Source organism: Sparus aurata, chromosome 23, assembly GCF_900880675.1.
Source record: "Sparus aurata chromosome 23, fSpaAur1.1, whole genome shotgun sequence".
NCBI classification, from domain to species: Eukaryota; Metazoa; Chordata; class Actinopteri; order Spariformes; family Sparidae; genus Sparus; species Sparus aurata.
In genome coordinates, this window is record NC_044209.1 from 22,105,104 (window position 1) to 22,122,665 (window position 17,562).

General features: G+C 39.4%; 1 protein-coding gene across 5 annotated transcripts; it reads right to left on the reverse strand.

The window, feature by feature from the left end:
- Positions 1 to 2,921: 2,921 nt before the first annotated feature.
- On the reverse strand, positions 2,922 to 17,094 carry stat3 (signal transducer and activator of transcription 3 (acute-phase response factor)). 5 transcript variants are annotated; one of them, XM_030406727.1, is made up of 24 exons: positions 16,853 to 17,094; positions 13,257 to 13,406; positions 12,468 to 12,711; positions 12,193 to 12,285; positions 11,983 to 12,064; positions 11,762 to 11,862; positions 11,113 to 11,264; positions 10,622 to 10,780; positions 10,229 to 10,321; positions 10,045 to 10,104; positions 9,891 to 9,920; positions 9,697 to 9,790; positions 9,555 to 9,602; positions 9,362 to 9,445; positions 8,287 to 8,385; positions 8,027 to 8,162; positions 7,878 to 7,930; positions 7,687 to 7,781; positions 7,369 to 7,508; positions 7,060 to 7,281; positions 6,897 to 6,939; positions 5,345 to 5,404; positions 4,373 to 4,470; positions 4,083 to 4,123 (listed from the first exon to the last, which is right to left on the reverse strand). In XM_030406727.1, exons 2-24 carry the CDS (start codon positions 13,382 to 13,384, stop codon positions 4,083 to 4,085), a joined length of 2,355 nt encoding a protein of 784 aa, XP_030262587.1. In that variant the 5' UTR covers positions 13,385 to 13,406; positions 16,853 to 17,094. The 5 variants fall into 5 exon arrangements, with proteins under 5 accessions (XP_030262589.1, XP_030262588.1, XP_030262591.1 ...); XM_030406729.1 differs by lacking the exon at positions 16,853 to 17,094 and having other exon boundaries at positions 2,922 to 4,123; positions 7,063 to 7,281; positions 13,257 to 13,384; XM_030406728.1 differs by lacking the exon at positions 16,853 to 17,094 and having other exon boundaries at positions 2,922 to 4,123; positions 13,257 to 13,384.
- Positions 17,095 to 17,562: the final 468 nt, after the last annotated feature.

The following is a 17,562-nucleotide window of genomic DNA, read 5'->3' on the forward strand; positions in this document are numbered from 1 at the left end:
CACATACAAAACTAGAATATAATTATGATTTCTGTCTGGTATCAAAATGTCTTCCTTCTTCACAAAGAACATTGTTCTATTCCATTCTTTTCTCATGGGCTTAACAGTTTAGTTCAAATTGATTTAACTATTTTATTTTCAGACTGATTCACTGAAGTTATAAACTCGAGTTCTGCTAACTTGATTAGGACTTAAATGAGTTGAATGAAGACCCAGTACAGACTACAATCTGTAGGCACATGATCATCTTATTAGCTTATTAGCTTTAATGACCTTCCCAGCATGCATTGTTTCACCCTAAAACTCTCCTGTTCCCCTTCAGTTTCACACTTTGAAGAAAGCTCACAAGATGAAAACTTGCTGTGTGTCTTCAGTAGGCCGCATTTTGAGATTAAGTCACGGTTGTTTACTTTCATCATAATGAAAACATTGCTCACGATGATAAAGGTCAGTACTGAATTCAGTCTTTCATTTCAAAAAGCTTTTTGGGAGAGATTTCATTGCTGAAGAAACAAAGTAGCTTCATCAGACACAGTTGCAGCCGACATTAAACAGTAATAATATGTCAAAGCTTCAATAAATAAACTGGATATTTTAGGTAGATTGAATTGTAGATGAAGAATATACAGCGTGTGACCTCCAGCTGAATTTATGCCTCAACCAGAGAATTCAGTAGAACAGGAGTTATGATGAAGTTACATAAACTAAAACACAACTGACAAGTGAATTTGCTTTGAATCATTACAAAATTACCACAACTTGTCTACCCAAATTCAGTCAGCATAAAATATAGAGCAGCCCGGACACTAACTTTTATGAGATGGGACATTATTATTTGATTAAGAGTACCTCATAATGTACTTTGTTAGAATCTGTGTCATGTGTGTCTAATCAGACAAAAAAGTCCACAGTTTGTTTTCAATGTTGCTGTTGACAGTAATTAAACTGAAAATCCCCCCCCGTGTCATGCTGCAGAAAATAAATGACTTCATTTTCCCACATCTATGTCAAAAGTCATCATTCATATTAGCAGTTTCTCTCTCAGACACACACACACACACACACACACAGAGCCAGCCGAGCCGGTCCCCACGCGCATGCACGCACACACACACACACGCACACACACACACACACACACTGCACCCTGTTGAAGCTCCATCGATTCTTCAGATTGATAGGCTGCAGGCATCAACCAAAGGCTGACAGTTGCTTCCTCAGACAGCTGAGTCAGCAGCTGCTGACGGTAATAACTGTACATCTCCACACCCCCTCTTCTCCTCAAACCACTGTGTTCATTTCCTATCACCGAGACAAACAAGTCACACGAAAGCAAGCAAGCAGTGTGGAGCAGAGAGGCCAAGTGATGCAGAAACTGCTTCCTTACTGTCACTGCCGCTTTATCTCAGCTGTCACGTACTCTCCAGACGGACCCATGGGAATCCCGGCCGTCACGCTCGTGCTGATGGCATCAGTGCAACATTATGGCTGAAGATGTAGTGGAGCTGCACACGTGCTAACATGGAATTTCCAGTCAGGGAAGTCCAGCGATCCCCTAATCAAGAAATCTGTCATCTGAGGCAGAAACAGGCACAGCTCGTTGGACTCAAAGTGAAAATGGGAAGTGCAATGACAGGTCACCTCTTGTGCATATATAGCATTCCAATTACAGCAACTACACGAAAAAATAACCTTTCAGATTACGGCTGATACTGCCTTTTGAAAAAAAAAAATGCAATTATTTCCAATCAGCAGCAATTATAAATCTAAAGGCCCTCTTACAGTTTTTTTCCCTTCTCTTCATCACCACCTTTATTCTCTCAAACTCTGGAATTTTATTTGGATTTTGTTTAGATACCAATAAAAAATTGCCGCATTGTGTTGATTTTCTGTGTTGCATGTCAGTTAGCCTTGATGTTTTTTGTAGATGACTCAGTCTTTTCCCCTTTTTTTTCACAGAAAAACCATCTTTACGACATTACACCTCATCTCTTTTTCCCCTCCAGCAGGCTTTGCCAGATGAACGGAGGCCCTGAGTTAACTGCTTGCATATAACTCATAACCTTTTGCTTTATTGCTTCTCCTAAATCTTTGGAGTTCCTCTCCGGTAATGATCTGTCGTCATTGGTTTCCTCGTCTACGGTGGTACATTTCTTCGTGCATTTCCCTCTTTCCTGGTGCTGGTCCTCAGCCAGTCCCTTGAACATTATACAGTCTCCAATAAAACCTGTTTTACATTCGGTTGAGCTAGATAAGAAAGCTATTCTAATGTCTGGCGTGACGGCATACGTCACTTCAACTTGTTTCCCCGAGTTCACACCATCTGAATCTGAAACAGCGATGTTGTCACACAGGATCATTTGATCTGGTGTCTCATCGTCTTCAGTTTTTAGGCTCAGCAAAATATTCAAAAATGAAAAGTGGATATTTTACTTTGCACATCAATTGATACGTAAATTAGTGAATTATACGTTAGGTTGATGGTCTGAAATATGCTGAATAAGCTGTGATGGTATTCTAACACGCTGGCAGTCGTTAAGAAACATGCTTTTGAATAAACTTCACCTACTCCTGCTCCATTATGTGCAGTTGCTTGACCTTTATTCTGCAGCACATATATTGGTCAAAAGGTCTTCTTAAAATTATTTGAATATCTTTAATGTGTCCTTCACACTACTGTGAAGCAGAAACATCAAGTTCAGCCATGACTGCTGCTGTTATCTGGCAGTTTCACAAGTTACCTGTTAAAAGTCAGACTGTATTTTCTAGATTTATGAGTCCACCAATAACTTCATATCTAAGAGGTGACATGGTAAAACAATGACCTATATAATGTGGATAATCAAGTGCGATAACAGTTCTGATTCTGAGATGCCGTTAAACAACATCAGTTTTTTTACACCAAAAGATAATGTGACGACTTTTAGTGCTAACTTGTTTTTATTGCCTTCTGTCCAATAATGAATAGCTGCAGCATATCTTACAGAAAACCTCTTGACATTTTTATGGCATGACGGACAAACAAATGTGGCTTGGATTAAACTCAACTGATAGGGTTTGCTCGACTGAACGAAAGATCAAAAGTCAACCGCTACAGATTTCACTGTGTACACTCTGTTAGAGTGAAATATCTCTCTTTAACATCCATGGTTAAGTTGATTACAAGTTTTTCCCTAACATAAGTCGTTCATAAATGATTTACATTACATATTCCATCACATCAGGTGAGTTCAGGCACAACAAAGAATATTTTAACTGCCAATTTCAAAAGCAAGTGCAATTCTCGTGATCACAAATGACAGTATTCATGTGGCAGTGACAAAGAAACTGTTATCAGAGCATCACTTCTACTTGTTATGTCACATATATTCTCACAACACTTTGGGGGGAAAAAGCTTACAAGAGAATTATCTTTTAAGCGTCTTAAATTCTTTGTCTTCTTTGCTCTCTACCGGTTTTTTTTTAAACAAGAAATATAAGAAATATTCCATTTGGAGAAAACATAAAACACAAAGTATTACACTAAATAAAACCAAGGTATGGTGGAACACCTGTGACATTACATTTGGCAGGGACTAAAAATGCGACATAACGTATTGAAAAAAGACGATTAAATGCATAAAAACGAAACAAAGCACAGTTCAAAAGCGGCATAGCTTATACAACAATTATTCTCATGACATTTTCTTATTCAAAGAAAGAAAACACATTAATTCATAACCGTTTTAAAAGTCAATGACGCAAAAATACAATTCTTTCCAAAAACACAATTCCAGACACTTATAGGTACTTAATATATCTATGAAGATGGTAAAGTACTGAATGGGAGCACAATGCTGTTTAAAATACAACAGGTCAGTATCAGTCAACCATTTCCCACAGCTGAAGGTGGATAGTCAAAAACGTTTTCAAAAGAACATCTTTCAAAATCAATTCCCTCTGGTGTGAAAGTGAGTCATTTTTTTTTTTTACACGGGAACAAGAAACAAACTGTACAGGCAGAGTGTGTGTGTGCGGAGGGAGAATCCTCCATCACAACAGAATATCAAATCCAGAGAACAGAGAAGGAAGGAAAAACCTCTTCACATGGGTGATGCTACATCCATGTCCAAAGTGAGTGAATCTGTGGAAGAAGTCCAAAAACAAACTTTTAGTTTTACTTCTCAATCAAGTCCCACAGTGCATGTTATTATTCTTCTACTTATATCATTGTGAGGATCAATTTGAGGTTGCAGTGAGGACATTTTTGGAAACTTGAGGCATCAGGTTGGGGCATGCAGCTGTGTTGGTTAAGGTTAAGGGACTACCGTATTCGGCCGAGATTCAGTTGCAAGGTATGTTAGCATGTACACCGTGTGTGTAACCGACTCACCCAAATGTCCTGGATTAGCTTCAGCTTCATTGTGCATCAGAGAGTCAAGGGTGCGAGGCGACATGGGGAACAGGTCACTGGTGTTTCCAGAGTTTGTGCTGTAAAAAAATAGACACAAATAAAGAGATTAAATGTTATTAATCAAACTGAAAGCCTACCAAGGGTCATTCACTCATGTGCACATGGATTCCTGAGATACTTTCAATATAACTAAAGTGACAACATCTGTCGTCACAACTTCATCACACTAACCGCAGGGCTGCCATAAATAAATGGGGTGTGATTCGCCTACATTGTTTAAGACACATATGGGTGAGTAATGAGTCTAAATATAGCAAGATGAGTCAGCATTCAAGTCAGTGTGCAAAACCATGCCCCAAGAAGGAGAGCAGACAAGAAATGGGATGGATATGTGGTAAACTACTGATAAATAATTGGATATAATTACCAAAACACATGAATAATTAAACCTGGGCAGATGTTTAGCATGACAACGTGAGAAGAGTTTATGGACGAACAGGCCAATATTACACGGGCTTAATAAAGTTAAATTTTCTGTCCTTTTGTTTCCATCTCTGATCAAACTGAAATGGCTTTTTTAATGTCATTTATCTCACGAAAATATTTTGGTCGAAAAAACAAACGACAAAAAAAGACTAAAATTATCTGACATTTCTTTCCAGTTTTCCTATAACTATCCTGCACAAATACTTCATGCTAGGATTGTTTGAATAAAAATATGATCTAGTTGAGGAGTTATGACACAAATGCCTGGGGTCCCTAAACCAAATGAAAAACTGATGGATGGCAGGGAGATGCTCGTGTATTAGGACCAGGGAAAACATGTGGGTGAGTTAGAATGACAAAGTTAGAATGACTGCACGAATGCCCCTGAAACCCACCTATCAAACACACAAAGAAATTGACAAGACGCACACAAAGCCCTACATGCCACTCCCCCCAAGCGCCTACCCTGGGAATCCGTTCCCAAGCAGATCACTGTCCGGCAAGTCCATGAACACGGAGGGACACCTACGGAGACAGGTCAGGATCTCACTGATCAAACCTCACAACGCCATCAAACCCACGATCAGCCAAAGCGCACAGGGTCGACTCGCCTGCGCATACACTCCCCTGATCTCAGTCAAAAGCTAGATCAGCTCAGAGTCCATGCTTCATTTAGCTACTTTCAATATTGTAATCGTTCTAATCAAGCCTGGAAATAATGACTCATTTAACTGTCGACTTATTTGTTGCCATTTGTCCCAATTAATCAATTAGTTCTTTGTCTATAAAATGTCAGAAAAAGGTGAAAAATGTCACAGTGTTATTAAAAGTCCAAGATAACGTCCTCAACTGTCTTGTTTTATCCAGAACCCAACGCTATGCAGTTTCCTGCTAAAGAGGAACAATCAAACCAGAGAACATTAACATATACAACGCAGGAAGCAGAGAATTAGGCCATTTTTTTCTTTTAAAAATTACACGTGCCAATTATCAAACTCGCTGCGCAATTTCCTACATTTTTCCTCTGCTAATAGGAATGCATACAATTTCTGATTGTTTCCTTGTCGCTAATTAGATTATTTTTCGTAATTTTGGCCATGTTCATACTTGCAAGTGTATAAATATAAAGGCATGTATTAAGGGATAGATACAAAATCTTAAATGTGTGTGACATTTTTTTGTTTTGGCAGGAAAAAAAGTATAAGGATCACATAAAAAGCCTATAAGGGCATTAATTCCTTGTTCTCTCATTAAAATTCTAGGATTTATGAATATGCAAATATTAATAATTTAATAATTTCTTATTATTTTCATTAGTTTGATTGCTTGACACAAGATGTCTCCTACTTCACTGTATAGACCATTTGTAGTGTACGTGTACTGGAGGCTTTAGGTTTCCACATCATACTTGCGTATACTGATCATTAGATCAGGGTTGGCTTCCAAACTATTTGTGATGTCACAGATCATGCTCCTAAGCCTCTTAATATCTGATGTTCAATGAGCACAAAGTTAATGTACACTTTCAGCAATGAACATGAAAACAGCCTTTCGGTTTCACCCTACATGGTGAGGTTCTCACATTGATTGCTCATTTCGGGGTAGCCACAACGCAACAAGAACAACAAGCGTCCTTGTTATATACATATTGAGAGTATCACCATGAGTGGAAAAGAACAGACAATGGTCTTGGTTTTGCCAGCTGTCAACTGTGACCTGTCTAAACTGAATCTATACATAACTTGCACATATCAGAGTTTACAGTATTTGGTGTGAGCAGGGTGATGGTTCCTCCAATGTTTCTGATGACTCACAGTGACAGAGAAAATAGTTCTCTGTTCTCTTTTTCTTGAACATTTAGCAACGACACATGAAAAACAAAGTGAGAACTTGTCCTTCAAAAAAAACCAAAACAGAAAGTATTAAGGCTTAACATAAGCGGAGGACACTGGGTGGCATGAGAGCTTCCCATAAATACTGATGACTAAAAGATAAGGGAGGATTGACAGATACTTACGGGGTAACACAGATGAACTTTGTCTTCAAGTATGGCACAATAGCTGTCAGGAAAAAGAAAATGTTACTGACCACCATTAAAAGAAATAACATGCATACAAAGTAATATGTGTAGTTTCTCTTAAACTGCATAGACAGCAAAAAAGAACAAAGCAGTGACTTACTACCTGTAGGGTCTCCTCCCATCTCTGGTTCAGGAGCTGCCTCTGGTCTGCAGTATTTCCCAAAAGCTTCCTCTTTGGGGATTTCAGGGTAAAGGTACACAAGAGGTGAAACCAGGATGTTGGTGGCATCCATAATCTTGTAGCCCATGATGATGTCAGCAAAAGACATGCTGTTGAGCTGCTGCTTGGTGTAGGGCTCCACTGACTGGATCTGGGTCTTTCCTATGAGCATTCAAGACAGTTCAGTTTCACATCAGACAATAAAGTAAATCCTTGAAACAGTGTGAGAAAAAGTCCCAAAATACTCACCACTGATGTCTTTCTCTACCCATGTAAATGTAATTCCCCCCTCCTTGCTGCTCTCACTGAAGCGCAGCAGGAAAGTGCCGGGTGGTTTTGGACTAAGAAGGGCCCTCTCCCTCTCCTTACTAATAAAGCCCATGATATACCTGTAGAAAAGCAACACAACAGGAAGTCATATAAATAGATGCTTCGTTTCTAAATAGCAAGTCTATTTTAATGTTGTTGACCACTGCTTTCCAGAAAACACTTTCTATAATATGAAATGCAGCTAACAGGCAATTCCAAAGACCGCTCAGGGACTGTAAACAAAGGGCGACCTCTTACCCTTCATTCCACAGTGCCAGGATATACTTCTTCACCAGGTCAATAATGTTGTCCAGCCACACCCAGAAGGAGAAGCCTTTGCCAGCCATGTTTTCCTGGGAAGAGGAAAGAGAAAAAATAACTCACATTGAAGCAACACAATGGTAAGATGGCAGACTGAACTATATGACTATATATGGATGGTTAAGTACCTTACAGAACTTGGCCCAAGTGATCTGACAGCCAGAGTAGTTGACACAAGGCCCTGGATTGGACAATCACAGCCAACATCATACACAAAGGTATATGACACAGTGCAAAGGGTTAAACATTTTGGAGACTTTCAGGTGTGAGACCTCACCTAGTAATTTCTCAGCAAGTGTGGTGAGCTGTTCAATGGTCAGGCCTCTCTTGGTGGTAGAGGAAAACTGCCAGCTTAACACCTCAGCCACCTGGTCCCAGGTCCCCACTGGAGGCTTGGTGAAGAAGTTCACATTCTGTACAGAGACACCAAGGTCAATATAGTTTAAAATATCTTATTTTTTTTTAATACAACTGTAATGTGGAAACACTCCTTCCAAGAATTATTCAGCCCCTTCCCACCAGAGGGAGCTGTCTTACCTTTGGGTGGTTAGTGAGCATGTTGTACCACAGAATGGAGGCCCAGGCGTTGGGCATCTGGCAGATGTTTGAAATGACTACCACAGGCAGGGAATGAGTCTGCACAGAAGGGGAAACATTTATTTCAGTATGTTAATACGACCTTCTTCTTTTTTAAACAGTTTGGTTATTCCTTGCAGACATTAACTCATGATGCGAAAAAGTTCTGCTTCGTTTTCACTGCCTTTTCATTCTCATAATGACACTTCCTCAGGACATAATTCTGTTGATACCTCTGCCAAAGAGGTCAAGATTTCACCTATATTTGTTTGTTTGTTTAGAAACTACTGGATGGATTTCCATGAAACTTCGGTGGAGGTTTGATCTCGGCCCAGCACAGACCCCATTAACCTTTGTTGCAACTTGGGATAAAGGGATGGATCCAGGAATGTTTTTCTCTCTTTCTTGACTTTGCAAGGTGATTTTCAACATGCAGATGCTAAAATGTGAAAATCACAGAAGATTCATGTTCTAGTTTGCCATAGAAGAATTGCATCCATCTGTCAGAGGGAGACCTCTGTTTTGCTATGAACACAAACATTATTGTGTTACATGTGCTGTGACTGTAGATGTTGCTATGAGACGACACAGCTTGGTGTATCTTCAGTCAGCGTTACACACTTGTGGATGGAAGCACGTTGGAGTTAAGATGAAATATGCAATGCTTGATGTACTGGACATGAAAGTTAATTTGGTCATAACATACTCCTTTTGACACCCGAATGACAGGTGTCTGCATATTCAAGGAAAAATGTTTCTTCCCACAGAGCACAGGGTAAAGTTGGCAGACAAATCAGACTTCAGTAGAAATATGCAGTGGCATATACTCTACGCCATCTGTGGAGTAACGTGGGTCAGGTCAATAACTGGGTTGACGCAGGATGTTCATCTTTAACAGCTTATGAAGAAGCTGGGGTGGGCGACAGTGCGACTTTGTTAATGAGTCATTCGTCTCACTTTGTAGGGGTTGTCATAGAACAGTGTCTTTGTATTGATACAGTTTAGAAAGTTCATGACGTAAAGACACAATACTGACCTCCAGATCAATCTTCAGGCCTTGGTGATAGACTTCTGTTTCAAAAGTAATAAGATGGAGCTCCTCTGTGACAATCAGGGAGGCCTAGAGGAAAGCAGATTATTTAAACCTCTTCTGCATAAAAATGATCTTATTTTAAAAAGCAATCTGAGCATTAAAAATATTTCCACCAAGGGTCAGTAATAGTACTTACATCACTATTGGTCCGGCCACCATTGCCACACCTCTGTTCTCTCAGGGTCTGTAACAAACAGGACGTCAGTGCTGCTTTGCAGACTTTTATCAGAGAATTTCCATCAGTGTCATCTGGTAAGAATTTTGCCTCTATAACTCACCAAGTGTTTAAACTCTGCTGACAGGCTGCCATTGTTGGACTCCTCCATGTTCATAACTTTTGTGTTGGTGCCAAGGATGTTAAATTTTCGTGATCTGAAAAAACAAACAAACAATCAAGAAGCAGCAGAAAGTGAGGTTCTTTTCTACAATAACAACGTCAATAATCAGGGTTAAAATTCTAAAAATGTCTTACCCTCGAATGGCAGCCACATCTCCAGATTCCCTGAAAAACAAACAATTAAAATAAGTAAAGCAGTAAATTCTCCAAAGGTGTTGAGTCAAAGTCAGTGTCTTTCTGATAAAGAATTAATACAAATGGAAGAATCCCCAAATAAATTAAAACTCACTTGTCAATGCAAACTTTAATTTTCAGCTGGTAATTGAGTTCAGGGAACTTAACGAGTAACCTAGAAATAAATAAGAGAAAATATTGTCAAGACAGTTCATTAGGATATAAAATAATGCAATGGTGGAACTTTTCATAAATTGTTAAAATAAAAACACACATTTCTGATGTGTGTTGCATTTTACCTGACTTTATTTGTGAACTGCACTCCTGTTTTGATGACCAGAGGTCTGTCTGGATGCATGGGCATACAAGGCTGCCTTTCCACCACAAAAGCACTAGAAGAAAGAGCGGATCATGTTTCAGAGGAGACATACCATAAAACATAGCAACATATGGTGAAGAGAATCTAAGGTCAAAGGTCCCTTTGCCTAAAGGCTGATGATTGACAACTCTTGTCTTCCATCTGATGGATGAATGGAGATGGCTCAGATGTCATTACATTGAACAAATGATTAGATTCACAGACAGTCCTGTGTCGTCAGTAATTGTAGCTTTGAGTTGTTCCCCATTGATTGTTTCTAAAGGTTTGATTTCCAATTTGGACATGTCTGTCAACACTTTGTCACATGCAGTACCTCTTCATCAGGTTTCTGAACAAGTCCACGATCTTCTCCTCCAGGGCGGGCCGGTGCTGGATGATGGGGTCTCCTTTGTAGGACACCTTCTGCTGAAGCTCCTCCAGCTTTTTGATCTGCTGACGAATCTGGAGCTGAGACTCAGCCAAGGATGTGATCCTGGTTAGAAAAATGATATCAAGTTAAAGTTAAATGTTTTAATGAGAAATGTCTCGTCAAACTGACTTGACAGTACTGAGAGCAGCAAAGTGGGTGGCTATTTTGTTTTTTCATTTGATTCAAATAAGTAAGTGTTATTATCTAATTGAGTTTATGATTGAAATATCTTATTTACCAGATTTGTAAAGAAAATACCCATGAATGTTGTTTACATAAAGCTTTAATCAACTACAAAACTTACATTTTGGTTTTTTTTAGAAGCTTTTAAATATTAACCATTATGTGACCGAAGATCTGTTTAGGAAACTGCCTACAACTTTTATCCTAGTTACCATGTTTCGAGGCGGTCCAGGCAGATGTTAGGTGGTCCTCCAATGCAGGCAATTTGCTGCCTTCTCTTCCAGTCTGCAAGTTCTTCATCTGTCAAGTTCTTCTGTACATAATCCATGGCAGTCAGTAAACCTCCCATCTCTGTCACGATTTGCTGCAAGATGACAAGCACAGAAAGCAATAAACATGGTAAAAATCAGTTATCACCTATCTGTGGTCGAAACCTTCTGTCATTGAGAGACTGTTTAAGGCGCAATGTCTTGATTCTATTGGGCTCGTCTCAACATTGCCTGTGTGATGCGTTTTTGCAGTTTCATAATCAGCATTTCAAAGGGTGAGCATCATGCCTTGTTGACCTATTACAAAACTGGTGATCTATAGTGTAAAATGCAACATTGGCAACAGTGGAGTATCTAGTCTAAATCCTCTGCAGTTTGAGCCCATTAACAACCATGAGCAGGGTGTGTCCATGTAACACATCACTGACATACTAGAGGTGTTGCTCAACTTGTATGCAAGTTCTTTCGTTATTTTAAACTATCAACTATCACCTGCTCGTCTTCAATAGAAGTATTGGAGATAATCCAGACTGTTCAAATTCTCTCTTCTTCATCTTTGAAGTTAACTCACAACATGAACATAGTCACTCACCCTCCTGAGCTGGTCCAGGGCACTCAGCATCTGCTCAAGCTGAGCCATCTTCTGTCTGGTAGCAGCTGCTTGACTATTCCCATTAAGGTCCTGGGACAACTCTGGACAGAGACATGTATAGATCAGCAACAACATATATTCATATAATTTATAGCCAAAAGATATTCATCTGAGAGTTAAATATCACAGCCAAAACTAAGAAAATCTTAATTAAAATATACCTCCTTGGCTTTTCAATGTCTTGTAATTGAAGTCAAAGTCATCCTGCAAGTTCTCAAGCATTTTCATTTTCTGTTCCATATCCTGAAGAAAAACAGATTGTGATTTATATAATTATGACAAGAAAAACTCATCTGTAAAAGTTAGATGATGTTCAGGATTCTTTATAAACTGCATATTCAAATACTTAATAGTCTCTCATGGAAATGTACCTGCACACGCTTCCTGATATCTTGAAGGTTGTGCTCCAGGATCTGCTGCTTCTCTGTCACTACTGTCCCAGTTGGATGGGCTGCCTGGCCATCCTGCATATACAAACATGTATAACCATTGTGCCAACCTATTAATGTCATTACTTAAGACTGTAATGTATGTGATGTGGTTTAAAGGCTATACTACTTCACTGCTGTACCAGCTGAAATTCATGAATCGAAGCGCTTTGATGTATTATTAATACTACAGCTAGGTTAGCGCAGCTCTTCTCTACCTGTGCAGCAGAGGTGGCGGTCTGCAGCAGCCTTTGCTCCTCCCACAGACAGCGGGCAACAATGCGGGCAATTTCCATCGGCTTCTCCAAGTACTTGCTCTGCAGATGCTGTTTGATCCTGCGCAGGTTGTGCTGGTAGAGTACATTGTTCTCCTGCAGGAAGCGGCTATACTGCTGGTCTATTTCCCCCAGGAGGTTGTGGAACACCAGTGTGGCGTGTGACTCCTTATTGGCAGCGTAAGCCCTTGTAAAGGAAGAGATAAAATAATAATATTTCTATTTGTAGGTGTAATTCTTTGAGAATGCCTAAATACTCGTGTCAGATTGGCTATCAACACAAAATTATAATAATTTTCAACATCACCTCACTTCCAATCACTTTTCACTGAAACTGAGAGATAATCTGGAAAGTAATTAAAAAAAAGTGAACTTGGACAGAGTTGTGAACCTCTTTTGCTACTTTTTAACTTCTCCCTGAAAAAAGGAAACGCCTTAGAGGAAAGCACCTTTTTTGAACACACAAAAGGTAAAGTGTGATATATAATATGCATGAAATGCCTGTAGTGGTGCAATTACGGAAGAAGATGGCATAATAAAGGAAGGCGTTAACCATGATTTGGCAAAATACAATAGCTGTCAGCGTGGAAAGCTATCAGCAATTCATGGTGAGTGGCCCACTGCCAGTCTGAAGGGAGTGGGAGATAAAAGCTACTTCACAGCATATGTAGCCAACATGAGGAAAAAAAATATGTTTTCATACCAGATCCAAATAATTCAACTATTTCTCACCAGTCCTGACTCTCGATCCAGGGGGCGAGGAACTGCCGTAGTTCCATGGGGAAGCTGTCACTGTACAAGTGGTAGAGTTGCTCCAGATACCTGGTCTCCAGCTGCTGTAACTGGTTCCATTGGGCCATCCTGACATACACCTCCTGTAACCTACAACATAAATAAGCAAGATGCTCAGAGAATATGTCTGGAAAAGGAACGTAAAACAACGTGCCTTGGCAGTATAACTGACGAGAAAGAAATAGCTAAATGCCTGGTTTTCTCTGAAATTTATATGAGGCCCTCGGGAGGCCTCCTATTCAGCACATTCACTTCCTGTTCAGTGAAAAACTTCGCCTCTACCAAGAAATATAGGTCACCATGAACAGCTGTCAAGTCCCTTAGCAGAAAGGCATTAATGATATTTGGCCAAGGTGTTGCTCCACACACAACAATGAAAACCAAACTTCCTTTTCTGAGCATATAGAAACTGCTGTTGGCATGGGTTTAAAACAAGTGAAACATTTGACATACTCTTCTGAGGAGCACAATACAACTTGAACAATATACTCTCATTAATCCAAACTCGACAGGCTCTCAACAGTACACCAACAATAACCAGTGAAGTCAAAGAAAGTTGTCTCCTCCAGCATCCGTATCAAATGACCACCAACTGAAGCATTTGTATCATATTACATACGCTTTATGATTTAATAATACTGTTGCATTATCATCACAATCAGAGTCAAAGGGAGATTAGTCAATACTTGTTGGAAAGTCATATTGCACAATACCGTGTTGAGCAGTGCACAAAGCTGAATTTAGATGCAAGAACAGAATTTTAGCATAGCTCTGATCCTTGATAACCGATGACTCAGACGGGATAACAAAAAACTCCACTCATCTTTATGGTCTCAGGAGATAGGGGACTGTGCTTCCTGCCAGGCAGCACAGATTCCAAAGATAATGCTGTTAATGTTTAAAAAAGCTTAAAGAAGTACTTCAACTTGCAAACAGCATCTGCTCATGTTTAAAAATTCATTAGTCTGTACACTTGATGTTTTCCCCCTCCCATCCATGTACAGAGTATAAGAAGCCCCTCTCAGAATGAAACAACCCAATATATAATCACAGCCTCAATAAAAACTAATGAGTTAATCAAGGTTGTCTCACAGAGTGCCAATGAAAACTGAACATTATTACATTGCAAAAATTGTATTTGTTTTATTTTCCACTAAGGCTGTGTTTGCTATTTTATTACTTCGATACCACATGTTAAAAACGATACAATCTCCATTTATCATACATTTGATAGTATCAAAATGCTTTTTTAACTAGGATCACATCCTTGGCTGAGTCTCAGCTCCAGATTTGTCAGCAGATCAAGAAGCTTTGAAAAATACACAGATCTACAAGCAGATTTTCAATTGAATGTTGTATTGATCGGTTTAACATTAAGGATGGAAAGGTATGTCATCATAAGGTATACCTAACTGACCGGTATCTCATTTTAATAATCTATATCATGTTTTAATTTTAAATTTAGGTCAACCTAAAACTAATACATATGTGTTTGAAGTTTCACCCAAATCATTTCAGGGGTCCCAGGAAATTCAGCTAAAACAATTATTCTCCCGCCACAGTTGTCCACAAACGTGACCGTTTTCATGTGATCTACGTTCCTCTTTCATGAACAGACGAAAAAGTTGCATCTGCATGGTGTGAATTTCTGGCCATGTGAAAACAGGATCACTTCAAAGGGTCGCTGAGTCACCGTCAACAGTGAGAAGATGTCTTTCATTTTTGCATCATCTGAATTAGTATTTCCCACTTTCTGTTTCTGGTGAATTTGGGCCAACACTACCTCAACTTGGTGTTTTCTTTTACAGAGAAGACCCCACGACTTTTTATTCTGTTTACAAACGTTTTGGCATAATTTGACTTCAACTGTATAATCCACTAACTTTATCATATAATTCCACACATTACATTGAATTCCAGAGTTACTACTAAGTGTACTGACTTTAGGTAGCTAGAATGTTCTGGTTTATGGGAGAGTCCCTCTGTGATCTTTGAGCAGGATTATCAGTGGCCCAGTTTCGACATTCACAGAAGTGACATTATGCTGTCTAATAATCATTTAACCATGTTTGGCATTGCCACTAAGTCAATGGCTACTAGACGACGATAGACGGACAGGATTATGGTGATCGGATGATAAGAGGCAAAGATTTGTGTGGAAGGTAACAGGTTTGTAATTAAGGTTTGACATTTTTTTCCTTATAACTGAATCAGCTTTTTTTATTTTTTTTTCTCGTAATTTTAGTAAACAAAATGTCAAAAAATCATGAGAAGGCTCATCACAACTTCCCAGAGCCCCAATGGACATCTTAACATTTCTACCTATGACCAACCAACAGACTAAAACATGTAAGAAGCTGGAACCAGCTAATCTTTTTGACATGTTCATGCTTGAAAAATGAAGATTAATGGATTATCAATATGGTTGGCAATCACTTTGATTTTATTTCAATTAATCAACTATTTCTTGAGACTCTAAAGTCAGCTCATACATGGAAAGGTTCCCTGATGACAAATTACTTAAACATTGTCTTGATCGCACACATTACAAATGATAGCCTGATGGACCCTTTGAAATAAACTGAAAAACATTTTTTTTAATACTGATTCACTGGCAGAGACAGGCTAAGAGTTCTGCCAGGTTCCAAAGCTTTGTTGTCATGTGGCACTAACAGTAAAGTACAATTTGACTCCTTAAATCATGTCACTGATATTCCAGGAAGTACTTCCTTGAATAAACAAAGAAGGCAGTTACCTTGCCAGAATTTCACTTATGATCTCTGTAAACACATACGACTACAATGATCCACTGTTATGCATGTCATCTATTTATCATGGCAGGAAAAAAAAACCCCACTGATCACTAAAGCTAGGAGCCTTGACTGTATCACTATGACTCCACAGCTGACAACTCTTACAATAGTATTTAGAAGAAACACACCCTGACTCACACCTCAAAACAAAGACTATGTGAAGATCTGCACTGGATATCTCTGAACCCAGTTTAATGAATCAGAGGATTGAACCCCAGTGCAAGGTGGCATACATGTGTGCCGCGGATGGAGATGGAGATGGGCGTGACGATTGAAGGAAAACACGTGAGATTTACCTGAATTTCACAGACTAAATATGCATCCAGGTCAAGTTTAAGCTGTTGAACTTTTTGTTTTGAGTCCCTTTTCAGTCCTTATTAAACGAGGCGACACGAAAGAAAAACGACATAGAAAACACAATTTCACGAAATCAGGACTAACAGTTATGTCATTTGATCAATCCCAGAAGTAGCTAACAGTACTGGTATGCTACAGAAAAAAACGTAGGAACACTTCAATAACTTCTGTAACATCATGGCCGCACAGCATGAATAACTTATGACCCTGTCACAATGCTGCAATTGTACTTCTATAACATTATGGATAGAAGAGCTATACGTGCATTACAGTAGTCTGCTGTATGATAATAATGAAAACAATCCAGTCTAAGAAAAAAAAAAGATTTATTAAATGGCAAAAGGAGAAGTCGTTAGAGTCGCTTACCTAGCTCGCTGTTAATCCTTTGTAAAGTTTCTCCGTCAGAAAATGAACTCTTCTACTAAAAAACACTGACAGTAACAGTCAGTGGCGGCTTTTGTCGAACTTGAACGCACAAAAGCGAAGAAGAAATCGCAGAAAGAGACCGTAACTCTGTATTTTAGCGTGTCAGCACGGGAAACACTTCTCCGCTGCACCTACAGAGATTTTCACCGAGCCCATTGCAGTCTTTCCAGCCACACAAACCCTACGAACTATATTATTGACACCTCGAACAGCCAATGCCAGCCGCTATCACCACATCGGCCAATCAGAATGCAGTTTATGAGCGAGAAGGCGGGACTTCACGGTGAGGTTGGTTGAGAACGTCGTGTTTACTGCTGTCGCAACTGCGCTGTTCCCGTCAGCACATCCTCCCTACGGGCTGACCACAGAGGAGGCCTGCGCGCTCATTTTCCTGCGGAGGGAGGACGAGCCATTCAACGGAGCAGCGAGGCTGGAAGTCATCTGAGTTACTGGCAGTGTCGACGTCATCAAGAGTTTAATAACACCAGTGGCGTTCATTATTGACATTCCTTAATCACAGTTCAGTGGGCCCAAAACCTCCCCTCACAGTAGGTAAACAAATAGAATAATCTGACACACAATGTGATGTAATTAATCTGATGATTTATAATATATTCAATATAATTTTTTAATCAGGTATATACACCGTG

What these genes read in the sequence shown, in the direction of transcription:
- stat3 (XM_030406728.1), bottom strand. Translation starts at nt 13,384, where the DNA reads ATGGCCCAATGGAACCAGTTACAGCAGCTGGAGACCAGGTATCTGGAG. An exon ending in CAGCAGAGTTTAAACACTTG is followed by an intron (nt 9,603 to 9,696) that starts GTGAGTTATAGA and finishes TGTTTGTTACAG; the next exon opens with ACCCTGAGAGAACAGAGGTG. An exon ending in GGGAGGAGACCCTACAGGTA is followed by an intron (nt 6,940 to 7,059) that starts GTAAGTCACTGC and finishes TTTTCCTGACAG; the next exon opens with CTATTGTGCCATACTTGAAG.